Source organism: Periplaneta americana, chromosome 7 (assembly GCF_040183065.1).
Source record: "Periplaneta americana isolate PAMFEO1 chromosome 7, P.americana_PAMFEO1_priV1, whole genome shotgun sequence".
NCBI classification, from domain to species: Eukaryota; Metazoa; Arthropoda; class Insecta; order Blattodea; family Blattidae; genus Periplaneta; species Periplaneta americana.
Window position 1 is genome coordinate 163117566 of NC_091123.1, and position 24226 is coordinate 163141791.

General features: G+C 35.8%; 1 protein-coding gene across 3 annotated transcripts in view; it reads left to right on the plus strand.

Annotated features, from left to right (window-relative positions):
• LOC138703666 (15-hydroxyprostaglandin dehydrogenase [NAD(+)]-like) overlaps nucleotides 1-23473 on the plus strand; it is a 54518-nt gene extending 31045 nt beyond the window's left edge. For all 3 annotated transcript variants that reach the window (XM_069831740.1, XM_069831739.1, XM_069831743.1), the window contains exons 4-7: nucleotides 2297-2403; nucleotides 6940-7116; nucleotides 19086-19255; nucleotides 23037-23473. In XM_069831740.1, coding sequence (XP_069687841.1) covers nucleotides 2297-2403; nucleotides 6940-7116; nucleotides 19086-19255; nucleotides 23037-23166 — 584 coding nt within the window. In that variant the 3' untranslated portion in view covers nucleotides 23167-23473. The remainder of the gene's footprint in view (nucleotides 1-2296; nucleotides 2404-6939; nucleotides 7117-19085; nucleotides 19256-23036) is intronic.
• The last annotated feature ends 753 nt before the right edge of the window (nucleotides 23474-24226 follow it).

The following is a 24226-nucleotide window of genomic DNA, read 5'->3' on the forward strand; positions in this document are numbered from 1 at the left end:
GGGACACCATCCTTAACCAATTTGTGCTCTAATGTATTATTTCGATTAATATAAACATACTGATATCTGTTCCAAAGATAAGACTGCATTAATTTACAAAGCCATAAAACTTAATTTTACGTATGAGAGAAACATGAGAATCCGTATCAAAGGCTTTAGTAAGGTCAAAGAATTTACTACATACCAAGTCTCTCTTTTGAAGGCCAAGAAGACACTGACAAAACTGCGTCAATAGTATTATACGATCTTATGGAGTTGGATTATAACTATATATCCTGTTAACTTGCAATTATTTATAAATTAAACTGAAGATGATACTAGTCTCAATTTACTATCTTAAATTAAATTTTTTGTATAAAATTCCCAAATTACACATAAAATGAAATATTACAATTGTTCGGCGAAAATTATTATATTTTTTATTGATCCTTTTTGAATGAAATCATTCGTAAACATAAGTCGATATTTTTTTTCTAAACCACAATACTTCCCATACTGTGCATACGGCCAGAAAGGAAAAGGAGTTGTAATGTTTGAAGAAGTACCTGCAGCCAACTCGTGGATCATCGAACATGAAGGATTATCAAGTTCAGAGTGGAGAGAAATGCTAAAAATGATTGCGATGGTGGCACCAGTACGTTCTCTTCCTGGTTGCTCTACAGGCACAACCCATTGTAGGCACTGCAGTGAGTATGAAACTTTACCACATGTGCTTGGGAGTTGTCCACTGGGAGAAGTACTCAGAATAAAACGTCACAACACCATACGTTCTATGATCGCAGATGCACTTCGATCCAAAAATCTAGACGTTCACGAGGAAGTTCATTGTATTGCTGATGGTGGGAGCAATCGTAGGATCGATATCATAGCTATAAATAGAAATAAACAGACAGCCGAAATAATTGATCCTACGATCAGATTTGAAATCTCAGCCACTCAACCATCTGAAGTGAACGAAGAGAAAAAGAAAATCTACGAGCCCACGATTCAGTATCTATCGGCGAAATACAACATAGAAAAAATCACAATTACCGGTCTCTTCTTTGGAGCGAGAGGCACCATTCCGAAAGCCTTTGCAAAGTGGAGGGAAAAATACAAGCTGACGAAAGATTTTCAAGATGCCATCGTCACCACCATTATAAAATTTTCTGTAACGATATTTCGTAAGCATCTTTATGGCGTACATTCAATTTAAATTATACTTGGTTCTATTTTTTTCTTATGTCTTAATCACTTTTGTCTCAAACCTGTTTATATAATTTTTCATTTTAAATTTTATTGTGAGCTATTCTGTGTCGCAGGGCAAACCCAAATATTGGGTCAGACCAATAAATAAATAATACTATTATCATAACAAGAAAGAATAGTAATATACGTTACAAGAGCGGTATGTTGACGTTTTCATGGTCGAGGAAAAGATTGAAAAAGCGAAACGTAGTTGAGCTTTTTTTATTTCTGAGAACATGAAAACAAACATACCGCTCGTGTATCGTATATTATTTTGTGTGAAGATCGTTTATTACATACCTGAAAGACGAATTTCTAATTAGTTGCAATGAAATCTCCATGTTGGTTTCTGTTTAATGACGGCAACTTCGGAACACCAAAATATCTTTCTTCAACATTGTTGCTATAAAATGTTTTCTGTGTTTACTATACTCCAGCAGGCCGTGATATACGTCTGTCTTTTTTTTCCCCCATTCTATAAATGCGAACTTAAAACAAACGGTAAGGTTATGTAATGATTTTTTTTTCATTTTAATATTTTAGCAATATTATTTATATAACATATTGCAGTAATAACATCGGCATCTGGAATCTTGTTGATTTTTTCACGGCTTCCTTAATGTTACTTGTATCAGGAATGCAATAAGTTTCGTGGAGTAGTAGAATTTACTTAATTTTTTCAAATATTTAAAAACAATAATTAACATTGCAATTTAGGTGAAATTGCAGTGGTAAGTTTCCAATTTATAATTATTACTATGTTAAACGTCTCTAAAAATAATATGTTAAAAGCCTAAAGCAGTAAAATGAATGTCGCGCTTAAGCGGTAAGAAGAGGGAAATTGTTATGTGTGTTACGTTGGGAATACTGAATGTGGTATTTCACACTTACCGCTTATTGGTTCTGTGCGGAAAACAAGCAAATACGCACGATCTCGCACAAAACTATTTTAATTGCTTATGTATGGTACTGTATGTAATTAACTAATTATACACATAGCTAGTAATTGTAAATAAAGCCGTCTAATTTCAAACTTTGGTTTCATTTATGTATGTCTTTATCATTTCAGAGGCTTTCAAAGAAACCATCAAAAAGTTTGATGAACTACATATTGTAGTAAATAACGCAGGAATATGCAATGATAAAATATGGAAGGAAGCAGTGGCTATTAATCTGGTAAGTTCTTCAGCAGACTAAGATATTCTAAGTCTTAAATACATTAGGCTACTTAGTGAGTAATACAGGGACATCATTTTATTTTTACTTCAATTTTTATTGCACCTGAATTTTTTAATGTACTTCACTCCAACCGCTTCTACTAATGAAGTTCAACCGTCGTCCACACAGATCCAAGACCGCATATACAGTCACAGTAGCCTTACGGTCATAGTAAACAGTACGTTCCAAAAATATGTTCGCGTTTTCCAGTGACGAAAGAGCTTTCAATATTGAATCATATTTTCGCACAGGTACTGTCGTCCGTTTGTCTACGTCGCATCCCGGTTTCTCCCACCTGCTCGTGTTCGCCTCTCTGTAAAGTCTAGTAGCTGGGCTATCTTAGCTCTTTTCTGAAAACATTAATTTCTGTTAGGAATTGGACGTCTACGTAATATTATACAAGTATTTAAAATAACTTAAATAAAAGGGCCCCGTTAAGTAATTAACTGTCACGTGTATTTCTACGACCCTGCGACAAAACCACTTGAACGGACAGTAGATAGCATTTCTGAGTAATTTTATCTTTTCGGATCGGGCAGAAGTGAAGATTGAATTTACAGTACGTAAGGTGCTCTTTTATAGAGTAGGTACAGAATTATTTCAACATGAGTTACTCGTACGAAGGACGAATCTGGTAATTGGAATTAGGTACAATAGTCTATAGTGTGATAATATGCACAAAAGAACTGAATCCTGTATCGAAATGAACGGCCACCATTTTCAAAAATGTGTTTAAATATCCATATTATGATTATTTTTCAATTTAACTTCATTCTCTATGTTGTACGCTAATGTGCTGTTGACAGTACAATATACATTGCATAATTAATACGTCCGAATGGATAGCTCAATTCGTGAGTAAAAACACTAAGTGTTAATACAGTACTGTATTTTTATTAAACAAAAAGCTAATGAAAATTACCAAACTCAAAATTGCTATATTTCCTAGTTTACATAAATGGATGAACCACTTTTCTTCCCTCCTATACCTAGTAAAGTGATTTGTATTTTACACCAGTATCATCGAACTCCAGTCGTGGAAGGAGTAGCAAACGGTGTTTCCTGTTTCAATCGTTAATAGAAAGGTATAACCAGATTAATATTAAAAATGTTAGTAAAAATAAAATGATGTCCCTGTATATGTGCCATACAATAATTATTACAGCCACCTACTGCCATTAGGCAAATTATGTATTCTTCAATTGTATAACCATTCCTTTACATGTGCACGAAAAATTCTTGAACTGCCTTGTGATCGACATAATAAATTGTGTCTTTTTAAAAATAATACAGAAAAAACAAAGCTCCATCGTCATTTAACTGTACAATATATTGTGACAGCGACGTGAGATTCGAACTCACGACCAGCGTCCCGCAAGAAAGCAGATCGCGCGGGGACGGCGCGCGGCGGAGAGAAGTAAGGGGGAAGGGCCTACTCGGCGAGAGAGTGGAGAGAGAGTGCGCGCGCATCTGGTGCTGGTAGGAGAGGGCTCTGGATTTTTCTGGAGTGCCATCTCTAGAGACGCGTGGAACTTTCGAGGCTACGTCGCTGTGGTTATAAATTACGGACGCGAAGGAACGACAAGAGAGTTTTCAGTTAATCAGTCAGTGAGTAAGCCAGAGCAAGCAAGCCAGTCTTGTGTACCGGAGTTCGACTCGAGTGTGCGTCCGCAACTGTATCAGCATCCGAAGGCCTGAGTTCGAGTGCGTTGGACCGCAGTTGGAGGGACCTGAGTTCGAGTGCAGTGGACCGCAGTTGGAGGGACCTGAGTTCGAGTACAGTGGACTGTCTCTGAAGGTCTGTGGTTCGAGATACTGTGAACTCGAGTGACTGAGCTAGAAGAACTGTGAACTGAGAACTGATAGTTCTGATTTGTAAATAGTGCTTTGTAAATATTAGTTAAGATTAACAGTTCATTGTTGTTCGTACTAGTCCAAGTAAATTGTCATTGTCGTCGGTGGAGTGCTATAACGAATACTGTGTTGAGTGAAAATCCAATTGTTGACGAGAGCGTTTAAGGCGAATTGTAGAAAGGAATTATTGTTGTGACGAATAAATTACATTGTTGTTACTAATAAAATTTACAATATTAAAAAATATAATGATCATTATAATAAATTGTTTTTTTTAACCAATAAAAAAGTAACTAAGCTCCATTGTCATTTAACTTGAAAACATATTAAACACAATATAAGGATCAACATACTCAATTGTTTCTTTGTAAAAACACTAAAAGTAACTAAACTCCATTGTCATTTAACTTTAAAACATATTAAACAAAATATATGAGATATGAATGAAACGAAATACTACTATAAGCCTATACTGCTAAATTTCATTTTTTTTATGGCTGTCGGAGTTTTTTTGTTATTAACTAAAAAGGATATATTTGGGTCTAAAGTAGAACAACTCAAGCTCTGAAGTAGAACAACTCAACAGTAATTCTGAAACTAAAATGCATGTCTGTGATCCTAGACCTGGAGATACTTTTGATCATATTCATTTTGGGGGGAAAAAATGCAAACAACAGTAAGTTGAGCCAAACATAGATACAATACACATTGTAAATGTGCGCAGATTAGGAAATTTAGGTATTTAAAAAGATCCAATCCATTTTTTCCTAAAGACTTTACCGGCGTGCTCGTTTGCTGCTCTATAGTGGCTCTGATGCTTGAGTAACATCAAATACAAATGGATTATTGAACAGACACATCTCCTTGTCCATTGCAGTTACTTCTGAAAATCTTTCTTTGAAAGAGGACGCATCAAGTAGGCCTAATATGCACTCAAAGTTTTAAATAAGCAAGTTCAGTTCCAGATACTTAATAAAATAATAAGTAACTGAACCCCGAAAATACCATAAACATATCTTGTTTTGTATCTTTTCACAAATATTACGAAAATAGCTTTTAAAATTGTAAATAAATAAATGCTTGTAAGATCACCGAAGTCCGCTTTATGCTTCCGATCAAAGTGGCGTTTAATATTGAAGCGTTTTATATGCGCAATTTTAAACCCACATATTAAGCAGCAGACTTTTTTTGTAAGTAACAAAAAATTCTTTCTGTCACTCTTTCTGAAACTGACGTCCCGAGATCGAAGCCATACCCGCCACTGAATGAAGCGTCTCTGTACGAAGCACCAGGCGGAGGGGATGGACTTATATAATCGGGCCTAAGACAAATACCAATCTTATATTCAATTCAATTCAAATTTATTTACTATTTACATTTGAATAGATACCCGAAATGAGCATATGCTCGTGCTCGGGTACAGTCCAGTAGTCTACATAAATTTTACAGGGTTCAAATAATAATGCTGATGATATAAAATAATAGTAGTAATAATAATAATAATAATAATAATAATAATAATAATAATAATAATAATAATAATAATAATAATAATAATAATAATAGAATAATCGTGACAGAAATGATACAAAGATTGTAATACAAAATAAATCATTAATAATAATAATAATAATAATAATAATAATAATAATAATAATAATAAAACAAAAATATTTACAATAATAAAATAAATACTAAGACGGATAAAATAAAATATAAAACCACTAGCGAGAGTTAACACAACTTAAATAAGCATATAATAACCGGAAAAAATGCCAAACTTGAAAATCAACAGAAAAGTTCGTTGTATCGCAGACGACAGCAACCGCCGTATTGACATTGTGTTATGCATTAATGGTAGTAGTGGGGAGCTGAAAGTCTACGTAACTGCCGTTCTCTTCGAATCTTCTCGTACAATCATGAGAAGTTAATGGTGTAAAAACAAAATGTCTACGAGTCAAACTGTTCATTATTACCAGGATTAATACAAATACAATAAAAATTAGTACCATATAATGTTAGTAACAAAATTATAATAAAATTTATCAAATATCATACAAACATTTTCACTTTATTTTTAAACTTAAGAATGTGTAAATTGCTTAGGTCTGGATTATTTTTCAATACTGAATTGTATAGTCTTGGTCCATAATTCCTACTGTGTCTTAATCCAGCTGTAGTGTGGCATTTAGGTTCTGCCAAAAGAGTTGGGACATTTCCTCTGGTGTTATGTATATGTTTTTCAGTTATAAAATTCATTCGATTTTTGTGAAAATAAGTTAGTAATGTATGTTTACATATTTGCTCAAATTTTAGTACTTGGAATTCAGAATAAATAAATTGTGTCGGATAATCAAGTGGTTTATGCAGACAAATTTTGATGATACGTTTTTGTAGTAATATTAATGGAGTTAAGATAGTCTTTGTCATTCCACCCCATCCTATTATTCCGTATTGAATGACTGATTGAAACAAGGCTAGATAAACAACACGGAGAACATAGATAGGCATATATGCACAAAGGGTTACAAAGTTGTGAATTGTTTTCCGTAACCTATTACATAAATATGTTACATGTTTATTCCATCTTAAATAATATTAAAAGATGATTGGAATTTTTATAACATTGTGTATTTTCAGAATGGAGTTATCCAGGGAGCTTTCACGGCACTCAAGTACATTGGTAAAAACAACGGAGGAAAAGGCGGCGTAGTGGTTAATACGGGTTCAATAGCCGGACTGGAAGGAGGTGTGAGTGTCACTCCAGTTTACAATGCCACAAAGCACGCTGTTATTGGATTTACACGTAGTTTTGGGGTAAGTGGTGACAACTGCAACTTATTTATAATGGATTTAATTACTGTAAGACAGAGAAGGTACCAGTAGGGCATCAATGGACACAGGTAATCTAAATCCACCTGTACTTTGATAGAACTTCGAAACTAATTTATTATCACTTGTATTGGGTCATACAATTATCGTTTGATCACAGCTGCGCCAAGGATTGTGCCGGCCGATAAGCTTTCGCTTCCCACCGGCTCACAGCAGTGTTGCCACGACCTACTCACGAAAATCAGGAGAAAAACATCGAAAAAAAACACGAGATTACAGTAGATTAATTAAATATGAATTTCCTCTTTGTATTATAATATTAATTACAAAACAGTGTACTGTAAGGAAGATGATACTGTTGTATTACTATATAGCACTTCCCTAACCAATGAAATGGAACAATTTTGCTAAATATAATTACTGTTATCTCTACTCAGCGTACGTATCAAAGTCATGCAATTTTGTTTTACACAGTAATGTCTTATTGACAATGTTTCGCATTAAATCTGGAATTTTTCATGTATTCACGAAAGATTTATTTTAAAGGTGATATTAAATACAGTACTGCATTAGCTGCGACTATAACAGACGAAAAATTATCCCCTTTCTTGCTTTTACATAACTATCCTTTAAACTGTTCACCATTTTCCCACTATAATTTATAATATTCGTATGGTTGTGAAACTTGGACTCTTACTTTGAGAGAGGAACAGAGACTACGGCTGTTTGAGAATAAGATTCTTAGGAAAATATTTGGGGCTAAGAGAGATGAAGTTACAGGAGAATGGAGAAAGCTACACAACACAGAACTGCACGCATTGCATTCTTCATCTGACATAATTAGGAACATTAAATCCAGACGTTTGAGATGGGCAGGGCATGTAGCACGTATGGGCGAATCCAGAAATGCATATAGAGTGTTAGTTGGGAGGCCGGAGGGAAAAAGACCTTCAGGTAGGCCAAGACGTAGATGGGAAGATAATATTAAAATGGATTTGAGGGAGGTGGGATATGATGATAGAGAATGGATTAATTTTGCTCAGGATAGGGACCAATGGCGGGCTTATGTGTGGGCGGCAATGAACCTCCGGGATCCTTAAAAGCCAGTAAGTAAGTAAGTAATTTATAATATTCTGGGAGTATTTACTTTTTCTCTTTCTTTCTGGGACACTTTCACTCATTTTAAAAGATCACTGTGCAAGATATGTAACACTAAAATGCAATTACTCTCTCACTGTTTCACGTGCACACAATCAGAAACAAACTTCACTATACTGAATAAGTTTCGTTCCTTCTCTGTTCCCCGGGTCCTCAAAACAATAATGAAATAACTTAATTCTGTCGTCGATTTGCAAAAGGGGATACGTCCAAAATAACAAAGTGTTGGAAAATCGCTACAAAAAATCATAAACTTAAAATATTAAAATGTTCATGGATCCTGAATGTATGTATCCATAGTGATCTAATTATCAACATTTTAATTTAACTTATAGTTTTGCGGTTTTCCAACACTTTATTTCCGAAATGTCTCCTTTTGCAAATTGACGACAGTTATCACATGCTTACGTTGCATGAAGATTATATACTTGTGTGTGTATGTGTGTGTGTGTGTTTTGTGTGTGTGTGAGTGAGGAAGAGGGTTTGCATCCTTTCGTGGTAAGGTTTCAAACATTCGTTCTCTATCGATCTGTAATTATGTTTAGACCTAGATCATATATAAAACAGATCAGCCAAGCTTATATTAAATTTGGACGCAACTGGAAAATAACGGACGCTATGCGTCGCTAGTGTCGAGAAATGAGCTTGCGATAACAAACACTAGATGGCAGAGTACCTGAACAGTACATAGAGTAATACGACTGTGGGATGACTTTTTTACGTCATGCCACCTCCAAATTTCTTTCCCATTGTAATGTGAGGTTATGTTACAATAAGACTTTGATGTGTCGCTAAATTGTAGCATACAGAAGCTTGTTTTACCCAAATTCATCAACACACATAGATGACATTTTGGTACATGGCTGATATAATGTTGTTTGCATTCAATATATAATCTGTCATCATTTGATGTACGATATCTAATTGTTTTTAATTTTCAGTATACAATACCTCCCTAGCAACAATTATCACAAAATACTAAAAAGAGCAGATTTGTCTGCGTTTGTTGAATGCACGTCATGATGCTCACGAAAAGGCACTAATTTATTTTGTGTGAACAAGATTACAATTTTTGAATACGAAGGAAAAGCAGGTATCCCTCTTCTGAAATTTATCCGAAAGGGGAAGAATTACAACTCCCTCCCCCGAAACATGTTTTCTCTTTTCTAGGCCTACATGTTTTCATTTTACAGGTGTATTATATGATGCGATATGGAAGCAGATAAATAATAAAGGTAAGCGTTCACTACATCGTATCGCACTGCCCGTACGAATCGCACGCAACGGATATTTTAAGTGCAGTGCGTTCACTGCAACGGCTTCACCTCATCGCCTCATCGGATTCCCTATCAGCTGTTTAAAACATGACGTCGTACGATATTGACGTTACTGAAAGCAAAGGAGTTGAGGTTATGTCTATTAATTACGTCTGTTAGCGAATAAGAATTTGTAATTGCTTCATGCGTCTTAATTGAAGAGGAAGAAACGAAAGAGATATTGGTTAGACAATATATTTGCAAGAAATGACTTGATTACTGTAATGGAAACGCCTCAAATTATATAATTCTTCGCAATTTTCTACAAGAGAAATAAGTTTTCCGTCTGCCATTTTGGCGCGACACTGAACATGGCACAACGTAATAGTAACAGTTGACCAATTAAAATTGATTTATTGAAGAAGGCCATGATCGCACGCATCGGAAAAGTTGCCCATCCGAGAAACGTGGACGGATTTGTCGAGAGGCGATGCGTCCGATACGATGTAGTGAACGCGGTTACATAACAATTACAGCGAAGATAATCTTTTTCCGATCCGTGCGATTCGTCCGATGCGTGCGATACGATGCAGTGAACGCTTACCTTAACTGTACGTTTCTCGTCCACATTAAATTCAACGTGTTCATAACGTAGACCTGATATATTGCTTCATGTAGGCTACACAGCTGGCAGTGTTCTTTTTACGAATAAGCGGTCGTACTAATCATTTTCTTTTCATCTGAACTATTGCTAGAATATGCGTTTGTGATTGTATTTGCTCTGTATGTTGTTAAATAACTACTGAACATCGTCTTTGGTTAACAAATTGTTCTAGTATTCGTTTTATATCAGTCTTACGGTATTGAATTATGTCTATAACGTGGGCGAGATATTATCAGGCTGGAAAATTCGCTCTGAATGCATTTTTTTACACAATTTTCTAATTTTCAGCAGATTTACGATACCCTGTGCGGTTTCTCTGCCAATGCAGAGTTAATTGCAATATACGGTAATTCTGTTATTTTCCTGACACTTTTATATCCGTTCTCATAAACGTACTGATTTAGATTATTTACTCTACTGTAGGTAACATTAAGTATGGCCACAAAGTCATGTAATATGCGCTGCTGTACATATATGACGTGTATCGTCTCAAGTGCAGGCAGTAAGGCCGTAACACGATACTACGAGAGGAGTTCGGCCGGCGTCGTGAATCGGGTCCCGGCATAGCTCAGTTGGTTAGAGAGCACTCAGCGCGCACAGCTGAGAGGTCCTGGGTTCGATTCCCGGTGCCGGTACGAATTTTTCTCGTATTTAATGGTATAAAAACAAACTGACTAGTCATACTAGTCGAGCAAAATATAATGAGGTGGGCGAGACCTCATTCATATTTGATACATCTACTGTAGGTATTTTGCTCTCTACAAATCATCGTTAGTCAAATGAAATAGCCTATAATAGTTGTTTGTAACGAATTAGTAGACAACCTCAATCCCTCCTGACCGCCTCCCTTACGAATTTCTTTCTCACTTTAATCAAATTTCCTTTATACTGGTCCTTAAATTACTGAAACTAGTGCTGAGGTAGTTACGGTGATTTCTGAAGTGAAAATCGTTCAATTTATAAGGGTGAAATCAAAAATAATTTTTGTACCCTTTCCTTATCCTTAATTGGAAATTTGAGTAACTTCATATTACGACAATATTTCTTCCTTCTTCTGCAGTTAACATAATCGCAGATGGACACTTCTAAATGAAGTTTGTTACACAGAAACCTTTGAGACAATATTGACACTTGAAGTTCTTTATATAGTTCATCTATAAGAGTTAAACTAGCGCTGAGGTAGTTTCCTTCATACTCAGCTTATTCACCTTGCATACATGAGTCTGTAACAGGTTAGGTTTGGTCAGTGCTGTCATGGTAATTTTTTTCTTGGCCATACACCCCACCACTTGTTTCCTCCCTTGAAATATATTTTACTCTCCTCTCTCTATCTCTCCAATTGTCATTTAATTATTTTTTTTAATATTAAAGAAGAAGTAAAGAAATTGTTTGGTTTACAATTTAATTGTACAAGTTTGATTTAAAGAATACACCATGTAGCACCACCATAGACGCACACTTGTCTCGATGAATCTTGGAGTGTATATTTGCAGCACTTCTTGTTTTTCAACCATTATTTTATATAATTCTGGATTCCAGTGCTGAAGAGGTGGATAATTTTTGTTTATGAACATCAAACAAAATACCGGTAGGTACAGTAGGAACAGCAAGAGATGATCTAAGATCTGTATAGATCTCCACGTACAAAAATTAGGCACCCATATGCCGTATGGCTCCTTACAGACAAAATTTTCATTTCCCCATACGATTAATTAAAAAAAATTGTAGGTTCCATACGATATATGGCCTCGTGTGGCTTCCATGACAGCACTGGGGTCAGTTAGTTTAGGCACTTTTACACCTTGCATATACAATCAACTGCATCTCCACAAAAAAAAAAAAAAAATCCTTATAAATTGAACGGTTTTCACTTCAGAAATCACAGGAACCGCTTCAGTACTACCTTCACCCAGGTAAGTAGTTAGCAGTTAATCATTTCAAAGCTCTTGTTATATTATGAAATAGCATCACACAATGCTGCCAAAATAAATGTTCCCAGTGTTAAAATTACAGAGTGTAAATTTCGCTTAGGACATTTTTTCTCTGGAAAATTAAAGGAAACAAACAGAATATCAAACCAGCAGCTGAGACACAAAGCACCTGAAATTCGAAAGTGGTTAAAAATTGTTATATTTCGTTCTTTCTTATTTACCAGCAACAAAGTACCGGTATCAGATTTTTTGCAGAGCTAATATCAGAGGCCCCTCCTATTAGAGAATGTTTTGAATATTATTATATTCTGGAGAACTACATTGGCACATCAATCTCCCCTCCCCCCGCCTGAATTCTGGTCTGAAGCACGAAAATTTCGAATACAGATGCGGCAGAATGTTACCACAATGGTCTTCAGCAAGAATTTTGTAAGACATATCCAAATATCTTCATGGTCATTATATGTATTAAAGTAAAACATATACTACATGTGAAGTACCTACTAAAAATGAGAGAAATAGAAATGGGAAGGACAATAAAAAAAGTGGAATGGACAAACACTAAGAAACTATTCATCTTGAATCAGTATGAACAATAGGACACTTTTTTTGGTGCCAGTGGTATAGAATATGAAATTAAGTTGCATCAATAAGTTTTACGAGTTTAGCATTACTTTAAGTATTTATTGTCCCCCTGTTGGAAAGATGGAATTACTTTGTTTGAAACTTTATGAAATTTTATTGTACCTTAGCTCAATTTATTAAGGTACAATAAAATTCAAAATAAATGAATAATTTCGAGGGAAAAATTGTTCCGGAGCCGGGTATCGAACCCGGGACCTTTGGTTTAACGTACCAACGCTCTACCACTGAGCTACTCGGGAACTCTAACCGACACCGATCCAATTTTTCCCTCTATATCCACAGACCTCAAAGTGGGCTGACAACCGTCAAGCAACCAACTTCGAGTGCACACTAACTCCGTGTGACTTAAATTGTGGCTTTCTGTTAACGAACAGTGACGTGAGCCATACCATACCACCATAATACACGTCACTGTTCGTTAACAGAAAGCCACAATTTAAGTCACACGGAGTTAGTGTGCACTCGAAGTTGGTTGCTTGACGGTTGTCAGCCCACTTTGAGGTCTGTGGATATAGAGGGAAAAATTGGATCGGTGTCGGTTAGAGTTCCCGAGTAGCTCAGTGGTAGAGCGTTGGTACGTTAAACCAAAGGTCCCGGGTTCGATACCCGGCTCCGGAACAATTTTTCCCTCGAAATTATTCAAATCAACTTTACAGGGAGTTATACCTGAAATCTTGATTTGCATAATACACGTCACTGTTCGTTAACAGAAAGCCACAATTTAAGTCACACGGAGTTAGTGTGCACTCGAAGTTGGTTGCTTGACGGTTGTCAGCCCACTTTGAGGTCTGAGGATATAGAGGGAAAAATTGGATCGGTGTCGGTTAGAGTTCCCGAGTAGCTCAGTGGTAGAGCGTTGGTACGTTAAACCAAAGGTCCCGGGTTCGATACCCGGCTCCGGAACAATTTTTCCCTCGAAATTATTCAAATCAACTTTACAGGGAGTTATACCTGAAATCTTGATTTGCATAATACACGTCACTGTTCGTTAACAGAAAGCCACAATTTAAGTCACACGGAGTTAGTGTGCACTCGAAGTTGGTTGCTTGACGGTTGTCAGCCCACTTTGAGGTCTGTGGATATAGAGGGAAAAATTGGATCGGTGTCGGTTAGAGTTCCCGAGTAGCTCAGTGGTAGAGCGTTGGTACGTTAAACCAAAGGTCCCGGGTTCGATACCCGGCTCCGGAACAATTTTTCCCTCGAAATTATTCAAATCAACTTTACAGGGAGTTATACCTGAAATCTTGATTTGCATAATACACGTCACTGTTCGTTAACAGAAAGCCACAATTTAAGTCACACGGAGTTAGTGTGCACTCGAAGTTGGTTGCTTGACGGTTGTCAGCCCACTTTGAGGTCTGTGGATATAGAGGGAAAAATTGGATCGGTGTCGGTTAGAGTTCCCGAGTAGCTCAGTGGTAGAGCGTTGGTACGTTAAACCAAAGGTCCCGGGTTCGATACCCGGCTCCGGAACAATTTTTCCCTCGAAATTATTCAAATCAACTTTACAGGGAGTTATACCTGAAATCTTGATTTGCATAATACACGTCACTGTTCGTTAACAGAAAGCCACAATTTAAGTCACACGGAGTTAGTGTGCACTCGAAGTTGGTTGCTTGACGGTTGTCAGCCCACTTTGAGGTCTGTAGATATAGAGGGAAAAATTGGATCGGTGTCGGTTAGAGTTCCCGAGTAGCTCAGTGGTAGAGCGTTGGTACGTTAAACCAAAGGTCCCGGGTTCGATACCCGGTTCCGGAACAATTTTTCCCTCGAAATTATTCAAATCAACTTTACAGGGAGTTATACCTGAAATCTTGATTTGCAAATTCAAAATAATAACTGCAGGCCATTTTAAAATAAATCTGTTGGATGTAAATTATTTCTTAATTTATTAGGACCATAAAGGTATTGTTACAAGCGATAGATTGAATCATTTTTATCTTAATAATTTAATGTTGGATGATTATTTCGGGAATTGTTATGCTCTAAATTGTGAGGATATTTTAATACTTTTTTAAAATACAAATTTGGAATATGTTTCCAGTTAGTAAAGAGTAATTCAGAGAGACAGAGGTCTCAAGCATATTTATTGACACATGCCAGAATTATTAAATATGAAAAAAAGAGTTCTTGCACTAACATACTGTTTATAAAGTAACCAAATCTTAAGAAATACAGTATATGTACTGGTATTCTATATAAAGACATAGGAGTGAATATAAATCTGTTTTAAGGAATTCCTATTTAATATTCCTGCTATAGGAACATGACAAAATAATTAATACAACGCAGCATGGAAGCTAATTCAACTCTTTGTCGAGTATTGTTGATGAGATGTGTTATGAAGGTAGACCGAATCATTCAATATAAATGTATAAATAGGACGAATAATAATAGATTAATTTCAATGTATGTAGTATCAAAACTGAAAGCGGTAACCAGTCTATGAATGATGTCTTAACAAGTATAAATATAATGGACTCTTGACAATAGACACACATTTGACTTCAGTAATAACTAGGACTTCAAGGAATTTATGGTAGTTCACCTGTCAGGCAAAACTCTGAATAGTCAGCATTGTCGAACTATAGAAGCGCGATTAAAAAGTATTTTTTCCCCACCCATTACATATGATTGCTTTTTTCAAGTCCCGGTAATAACATTATTAAATTAATTATCCCACATATTTGGGTGGTGCCTTTCTTTGTTTCTGGCATAATTTATGAGAGTTTCTCTTTTACACTTCAATAGAGAAATACAACTTTCAGTGGACAATGAACGTGTAACTCTAATGGAACCCTAAGAACCACAGCATTAATGTTTTCTTCTTTTCTTTCATGCCCTTTAATTTTTGTTGCAGATAACATCATGCTATTGGATAATTATACATGCACCTTTCTAATAAAATTGGCATATATTTCACTGGTCTCAGAAGTAAAATTAAATGTATAATAGCTTCTCGGTGCAAAATATTTACTGAAAATTATTGTAGGATTTGAATAGAAATGCCACTTCTCAGGCAAGGTTATTCGTGGATGACTGTATAATATATAGAAAAAATTAGTGATAAATCTTATATCACCGCCTTGCAAAATTAGCTTGACGTTATTGAAAACTGGACTACAACAAATAAAATTAAAATCAATGTGAGCAAAAGTAAATCAATATGTATCCTTCTGTAAAACACAAAATTAAATTCGTCTCATATACCAATTAAATGGCTCACCAGTGCCACAAGTAAACACTTAGGTACTGTATATATTTTAGTAAAAAACTGGTTGAAATAAGTCACTAATATTACAAGGATAGCCTGGAAAGCACTACATTTCTTTATGCGTATTCTTAAGAAAGCTAACCGAAAGTCAAAAGAATTAATGTACTTAACCCATGTTCGGTCCACTGCCGTGGACATCTGACCGTGAAATGAGTGGGCCCGGGTTCAAATCCTGATTGGGGCAAGTTACCTGGTTGAGGTTTTTTCCGAGGTTTTCCCCAATTGTAAGGCAAATGTCATATAATCTATGGCGAATCCTCAACCTCATCTCGCCAAATATCATTTCACTATCACCAATTCCATCGAGGCTAAATAACCTAGTAGTTGATACAACATCGTTAAATAATCAATTTTAAAAAAGACGTCAGATAAGCAGAGGAAGTTACAAAAGCTTTTGGTGGCGAAGAATTTAAAGTTTCCGTGATGTTGAAGAAAGGAAAGTACTACAAATGGGAGGAAAAGTAGATAGCCTATATTGGTGTATTCATCACATGATATTACACAGGAGATATCACCACATATGGTTGTAAATAACCAAGGACATTTTAAATCTGAAGTGTATTTTAGTATAATCAAGTGTTGCTTTGTATAATAAGAACTGTAGGCACTGTGTATAAATCTCGATATGCATCTGAAAAAAAATAGTAATCAACTTGGCAGAAATGTTCGTGTGTCACAATATAATTCGTAATATTTTATTTGTTAATGGCACTGTTATTTTTATTAAAGTATGTCAGCAGTTACATGTACTACACAAGTGTCTTAATTCTTTGGAAAACAACTATTTATGTCATTTGGCACAATAATATGAACATTTTCTATTTTGGTAATAAATTAAGTGGCAAGAAAATGTTGATGTGTCACACCATATAATATTTCATATTTTTTACATTATTAATTATTCCTTTTCATTAAGATTTTCTGTTTATATTTTGGAATGCTTACGTTAAAAAACAGTGATGTCTCTTTCATAAACTCTTAAGTATTTAATTAAATACCCTGTGAAGATCATAGTTACTTCGAAAATGTTATGTCTGTCACTATGGAATGACCCATCAGTATTGTTAGTATTGTTACAAATTACAAAACCTGAAAATGTTAGAATGGGATCAGGAGTAGTGACAAAAAATGTAGTGTTGTAGGCTTACATCAACATGACTATTTTAATCCAGTGTCTAATAGTTTTTATGTTCGACCAAGCCGAAATGTAGTAATTATACACCTGGTAGCAGTCCTTTAATGCATGTCATTAAAGTACACCTACTCATTAAAGTAAAGGTCTTCAGCCAATCACAAGTCAGCTTTGTACCGTTATATCGATTATTCTCGGATATGCAATCGACAGACAATTAGCGAAAAGTCAAGGAGGCTGGAAATCCAATACTGTCGCAGAAGGTTATGTTCTGTTACTATAATAATTAGCGTTAATTGTAAATAATATTCAAATAAATTCAGTTTGTCATCTCGTTTTTTCAATTCTAAATCAATTTCCAGGTTATATCAGACTAATGTTCATTCTTATTCTGTGCCAAGGTCAATGTCATTCGGCCTCGGAAAAAATCAATACTTTCGCGTCTGCGTACATCTCACAATTCAGGTCAGTTCGCACATAACCATAAAAAGACCTAATTTTCAATACTTTCAAGTTAGAAATATGGTCGAGCATAAAAAGTCGTATGATACTTGCCTATAATGGTAATTAAAACGCTCGTATGAAAATTATGAAACTCGCTTGCGCTCGTTTCATAAACAATCATACTTGCGTCTTAATTATTACCATTATAGGCTCGTTGCATAATGTACTATTAAGGTTTGAAGGCCTTTTGAGGTAAACAGTATTGAAAATGTGAGGGAAGGGGTATTTCTTGGTAATGGATTAGGCATGTATATTTTATAATATTATTAACTATAATATTGTTAAAGTACCTAGTAAATATCGTAATATGTATATTATATAATACTGTAAACGAGACATCACAGGCTGCAAACTAGATTATTCTTGTTTTTGTATAATTATACGAACATGTATGAAATAAACAAGACTACTATTGCTTAGGTTAGGATAGTATTGCTTATATATTGTAATCAGGCTATATGCACAAATTTTCCAATATACTACTATCATAACTAAATAGGTAATGTTAACATTAATTTTCATATGTTTTTGTGGTGCAAGTTAAAATAATTCAAAGTAAAGTATAACAAAACTCCGACAACATTATAATTATGAACGTCAAATTCTCTTATTTCATTTATTTTTCAGTGTTTAGTCCCTTATTTCCCAGTGATCTTTGGATTTATCATTAGTAAAATATCAATTAACGGATAAATTATGTTATACACTCAGTTGATAATATAAATAATATTCACGACAAATATATAAAAACAGAAGAGATAACGAATCATATTATTGCCGCCCGATACGGTACCATTACAACATGGTCTACATATTCTGTGTACCGGTACATTGGCTTTGCTTGGCAGAGATTCTGAATTCTATTCAATGCAAAGGCGTACTTTATCTTATCTCTTTGCTTCGCCCACGTGACAACTATAATTAGCTGCCTCGTTCCGAACTTGCCAAGGTCATATAGGCCAATAATAAATTTATCCATGGTCATCAGTTGTCGACAGTACATACCGTTGCTTACGAGATTATCTCGTAAGCACGAAATAATCGATTTAGACCGACCAGACCGGTTCAGAGTTCGTGTCTCGTGATGGTGTTGGTCATTGTGCCATCTGTTAACCATTACTGAACTACATCGAGTCGGCCTCAACGTGGGCTCAACTGCAAACTCTAAACTCTATATAAAGGAGTTATCTGTTAGTATATATGATGTAGGAATATATACATTTATGTCCTATTATGTTATTCCGTTGTTCAACGCATTTATCTTGGATGATAAATATATTTTACTATTCTTTAACAAAATTAGTCAACGTGATAAATTGATTGCATATCCTTTCTGAGATTTAATATTATCTTGTTGAAATTTATGTTTCTTTTACACATTATTTTGCAGTCAGACTTCATTTACCAGCAGACAGGCATAAGAATGATGGTCATATGTCCAGGTTACACGACATCTGAAATCATTTCGAGTGCTACAACGGAACAGACAGCGATAACATATTATGATGACTGGATGCCAGAATTTGGCAGAGGAGTAGAACTGCACAAACCTCCACAGAAGTAAGTACTATTAGTTAACATAGAATAAATTACAGTCAATGTCATACGTAACACTACATATAATGTATTTAGAATTAGGGTTAAATTTCTGTCTGCCTATTTCCTTTTGTACACCCCTGGAGTTGTTTACGGTTACCATGCCTGCAATTAGATCGGAGATTCCTCGATTCAAACTCGGCCGAGGATGATGCAATACTACTATAACTAAACCAAAGCAACAGCAACAGCTACTACTACTGCTACTACTACTACTACTACTACTGCTGCTACTACTACTACTACTACTACTACTGCTGCTGCTGCTACTACTACTACTACTACTGCTGCTGGTGCTACTACTGCTACTACTACTACTACTACTGCTGCTGGTGCTACTACTACTACTACTACTGCTGCTGCTACTACTACTACTACTAATACTGCTACTGCTGCTACTACTGCTACTACTACTGCTGCTGCTACTACTACTGCTATTACTACTGCTGCTACTACTACTACTGCTGGTGCTACTGCTGCTGCTACTGCTACTACTGCTGCTGCTATTACTACTACTACTGCTGCTGCTGGTGCTACTACTACTACTACTACTGCTGGTGCTACTACTACTACTGCTGCTACTACTACTAATACTGCTACAGCTGCTACTATTACTAATGCTGCTACTACTACTACTACTACTACTACTACTACTACTACTACTACTACTACTACTACTACTACTGCTACAGCTGCTACTATTACTACTGCTGCTACTACTACTACTGCTGCTGCTAATACTACTGCTATTACTACTGCTGCTACTACTACTACTGCTGCTGCTGCTGCTACTACTACTACTGCTGCTACTACTACTACTGCTGGTGCTACTGCTGCTGCTACTACTACTACTGCTGCTAATATTACTACTACTGCTGCTGCCGCTACTACTACTACTACTGCTGCTACTACTACTACTACTACTGCTGCTACTACTGCTCCTACTGCTGCTACTACTGCTCCTACTACTACTACTACTACTGCTAGTACTACTACTGCCGCTAGTACTACTGCTGCTGCTACTACTACTACTACTACTGCCACTGCTACTATTGCTACTACTGCTGCTGCTACTACTACTACTACTGCTGCTGCTAATACTACTGCTATTACTACTGCTGCTACTACTACTACTGCTGCTGCTGCTGCTGCTACTACTACTGCTGCTACTACTACTACTGCTGGTGCTACTGCTGCTGCTACTACTACTACTGCTGCTGATATTACTACTACTGCTGCTGCCGCTACTACTACTACTACTGCTGCTACTACTACTACTACTGCTGCTACTACTACTACTACTGCTGGTACTACTACTACTGCTGCTACTACTGCTCCTACTGCTGCTACTACTGCTCCTACTACTACTACTACTACTACTGCTAGTACTACTACTGCCGCTAGTACTACTACTGCTGCTACTACTACTACTACTACTACTACTGCTACTATTGCTACTACAGCTGCTGCTACTACTACTACTACTGCTACTGCTACTATTGCTACTACAGCTGCTGCTGCTACTACTACTACTGCTACTGCTGCTACTACTACTACTCCTGCTGCTGCTGCTACTACTACTACTACTACGAGTACTGCTGCTGCTGCTACTACTACTACGACTGCTGCTACTACTACTACTACTGCTGCTGCTACTGGTACTACTATTACTACTACCACCACGACCGCACGATAAAAGTGACGAAAAAGAAAAATGTCATTTTCTTCGCTCTTGTTGTTCATATGATCTCTGATTAATATAGTATTAATCTGTGTAATGACTGGTAGTTATCAATATATCCGAGTATTAACTGATTTATAATTACTTCGGCATATTAAATTAATTATCATGGATACTGACAAATTGATCAGTTGTGTATTTATCCGTGATACGTTATGTGATCACAAGAACCAATCACATCACAATGAATTTATACTAGCTTTGGGATGAGAAACCGGTTCAGTTTTGTACGTATTTAAGTTATATTAACCTTGAACCTAGCAGCTGATATTTCCTATATATCTTCTTTCATTAAGTGGGTGTATAGAATATCTTCTACTGATAAATCAAAATGTTCACTTCCCGCGTTCTCGTTCCTCCGATATGAACACTTGATTCTTTGATAATACCAAAGCGTCGCTAGGTCGTTTCTTTTATCGTTTATCGTAGCTCCAACGTGTACGTACCCTAAGAGCCTGGTTCGTTACCGAGTTGGTCGCTCATAACTAGGGACCGGATTTTTATGTAATATCAAGGTGTGAAATATGTACATATTTATGTAAGGAAAATAAGCTGAATATGTACCAAAATATGTAAAATCATGAGAATATTTAATTTCAATATCTGGCAGGTACAGGATAGGTAAGACTCTCCAATTGTGATTTCATAGAGCACCCGAATTTTTTACCGCATACTTGACACATTACTATTTTTCCATCTGTAGTGAAAGCTTCGTCCAATGCAATCCATGATTTTATTTTTGTCGTTTGGATCGAAGATACAGGGGCCATTTTAGATAGTTAAAAGCAGTAGATAAATTCACTTGCAATTTATAGGTACTGTAAGTACTAAAACTAGAGAACTGAGTGAAATGAATGCCACAACAGTACTGCAAGCATTGTTTCGCTTTACTGGATTAGGAACACATGCATTTTAGCTGCTCCCTGTAAGAAACAAGTACCTACTAAAACCTCAAACTATAGACATTTACAAACTGTTGTTTGAAAAGTGACATTCCTGCCTTATTCAGAAGGGTAGGATAATTCCAGCCGAGGACCATATTTCCTAATTGCTCGGAAAATCCCATTTCCGTATAGGTCTACTAAATTTAAAATAAAGAGGTCAAGCAATAACCTGAAAGTCTCATGTCAGACTTGACACGGGTTTTCGCTGGAAGATTAGGAAGAGGGTGGGTAAGGTTGCAAATTGCATGGGAACGGCTTGTTAAGACGTGTGCAGAACAATTATAGTTGGAGAAAAATCATGTCGTCCTCCACCGCATGAAGGCAACGCTACTTTCTGAGTGATTTTTACAATACAAGAGAGTTGTATGAGAATGGTTGCCTTTTTTCACTCATATTTACAGTGGGCGGTATGGGGTGAGTGCCTCATTATTTCCTGGAACTAAGGACGTTATGTTTCATCCCGAAATATATCCTTTCTTGAGTAGGTAAAAAGGCTTTTTAAATCTGTGTGTTTCAAATTTGTAAACTTCCTAAACAGAAGTTTTCTTTTTCCATTTAAAGAAGTAAAAATGAATAAAACCCCAAAATATGTAGAGTTATGTAATACCAAGCCATAATATGTAATGTGGGGTAAATATGTAAAAATATGTAGTAACAAATTTTATTATATTAATGGTAATTACAAGGTTCGCAAAGATTTGATATTTATATACGGTTAGGTTGAAAGGAATATTATATGTAATTACATAAAAATCCGGTCCATACTCATAACCTAGCTGGTCGTTGGGCAGAGAGTCGGGGTGTACAAGACGGTAACGGCAGTGCTACAGTTTTTAAACAGCTCTTACTAACCAATCATTTAACATACACACACTAACTGTAAAAACTTTAATTTCAACTCCAGCCTATAAAAACTGAAAAAATCAGTAAAATAATACCATTATATGTACTGTACTACGTATAAAGCATATTTTCATAGCTTAAAAAGTACTGATTGTTGTAGAATTTTCTGAAAACTGATTGCCACTGTTTTAATGATTTCTTGATATTATTTTCACAGGGCAGAGAACGTTGGCAAAGGTGTCTTGCATATGATTCGTGAAGGGAAAAATGGATCAGTGTGGGTCTGCTGCAATAACAAGCCGGCGTATGAGATAGTCATACCTACTTTCGAACAACTGAGAGTATAATTCACGCTAATACCTGTGGACAGCAATCCACAAAGTTGCAACTGCAGAATTGTGGGCTAGCTTTAACGTTGGTTATAGGAATTATCTTTTCCATTCACCAGTTAATTCATGTTTGCATGTCACTGGCTTCTTAATGTTATTTGTAGAGCACATATGATTGTAATTAAAGTCATATTTAATTTTAAAAATAGTAGCCTATTTTTAAATTTGGAATATTGACTTCATTTTCTTTTGAAATATTTAACTTTGATAAAGATGTAAAATATAGATAAATATTGAATAAAATCATAAGCTTTCTGGTTATCAATTAATTAATTAATCCACCCGAACTGTGGAGTTCGTCAAGGATGCCCCCTCTCACCACTTTTATTCAATATATACATAAACTCCATCATCAGACATTGGCGACTAACAATTCATGGAAACATCCCGCTCTTCCGAAATTGTACTCTAGATACATTATTATATGCAGAAGATCAGGCTCTTTTTGCTACAAATGAAGACGAGCTGCAATACTCAATACATCACCTGAATATCATAGCACAATATTTCAATATGAAAATTTCCCCAAACAAAACAAAAATTATGGCGTTCCAAGGTAAACAGCCAGTTAGAGTAAAATTTGCATTGGAACCCATACGTTAGAAAATAGGTAAACTCATTTAAATATTTAGGTTATAATTTGACATTTATTCATTTATTTATCTAAACGATAACAGTTCCCTGTATTAACAGGCTGCCACAAAGACAGAGCATATTGTGCAATAGGGAGTTGGAAGTATAAATAATATACATACATATGTTTAAGTTGAAGGGAATCTTACAACAACGACAAGAAATTACTGAATAAATAAGTAGCTACTAATTAATTAGTTGAAGATCATTGTTGACCGTAGAGATGGTTGCGGAGTATAAATATTGATCCTCTCAGAGCTGCAAGAACGATGTCATCAATTGCCTTCCTCTGTAGGCAGAAACGTTGCCAGGTCTGGAAGAAGAAACCGGGAATAGTTCCGCGCGCTCCAACCATAAGGCCTATTACTTCATTTTGTTGTAGACC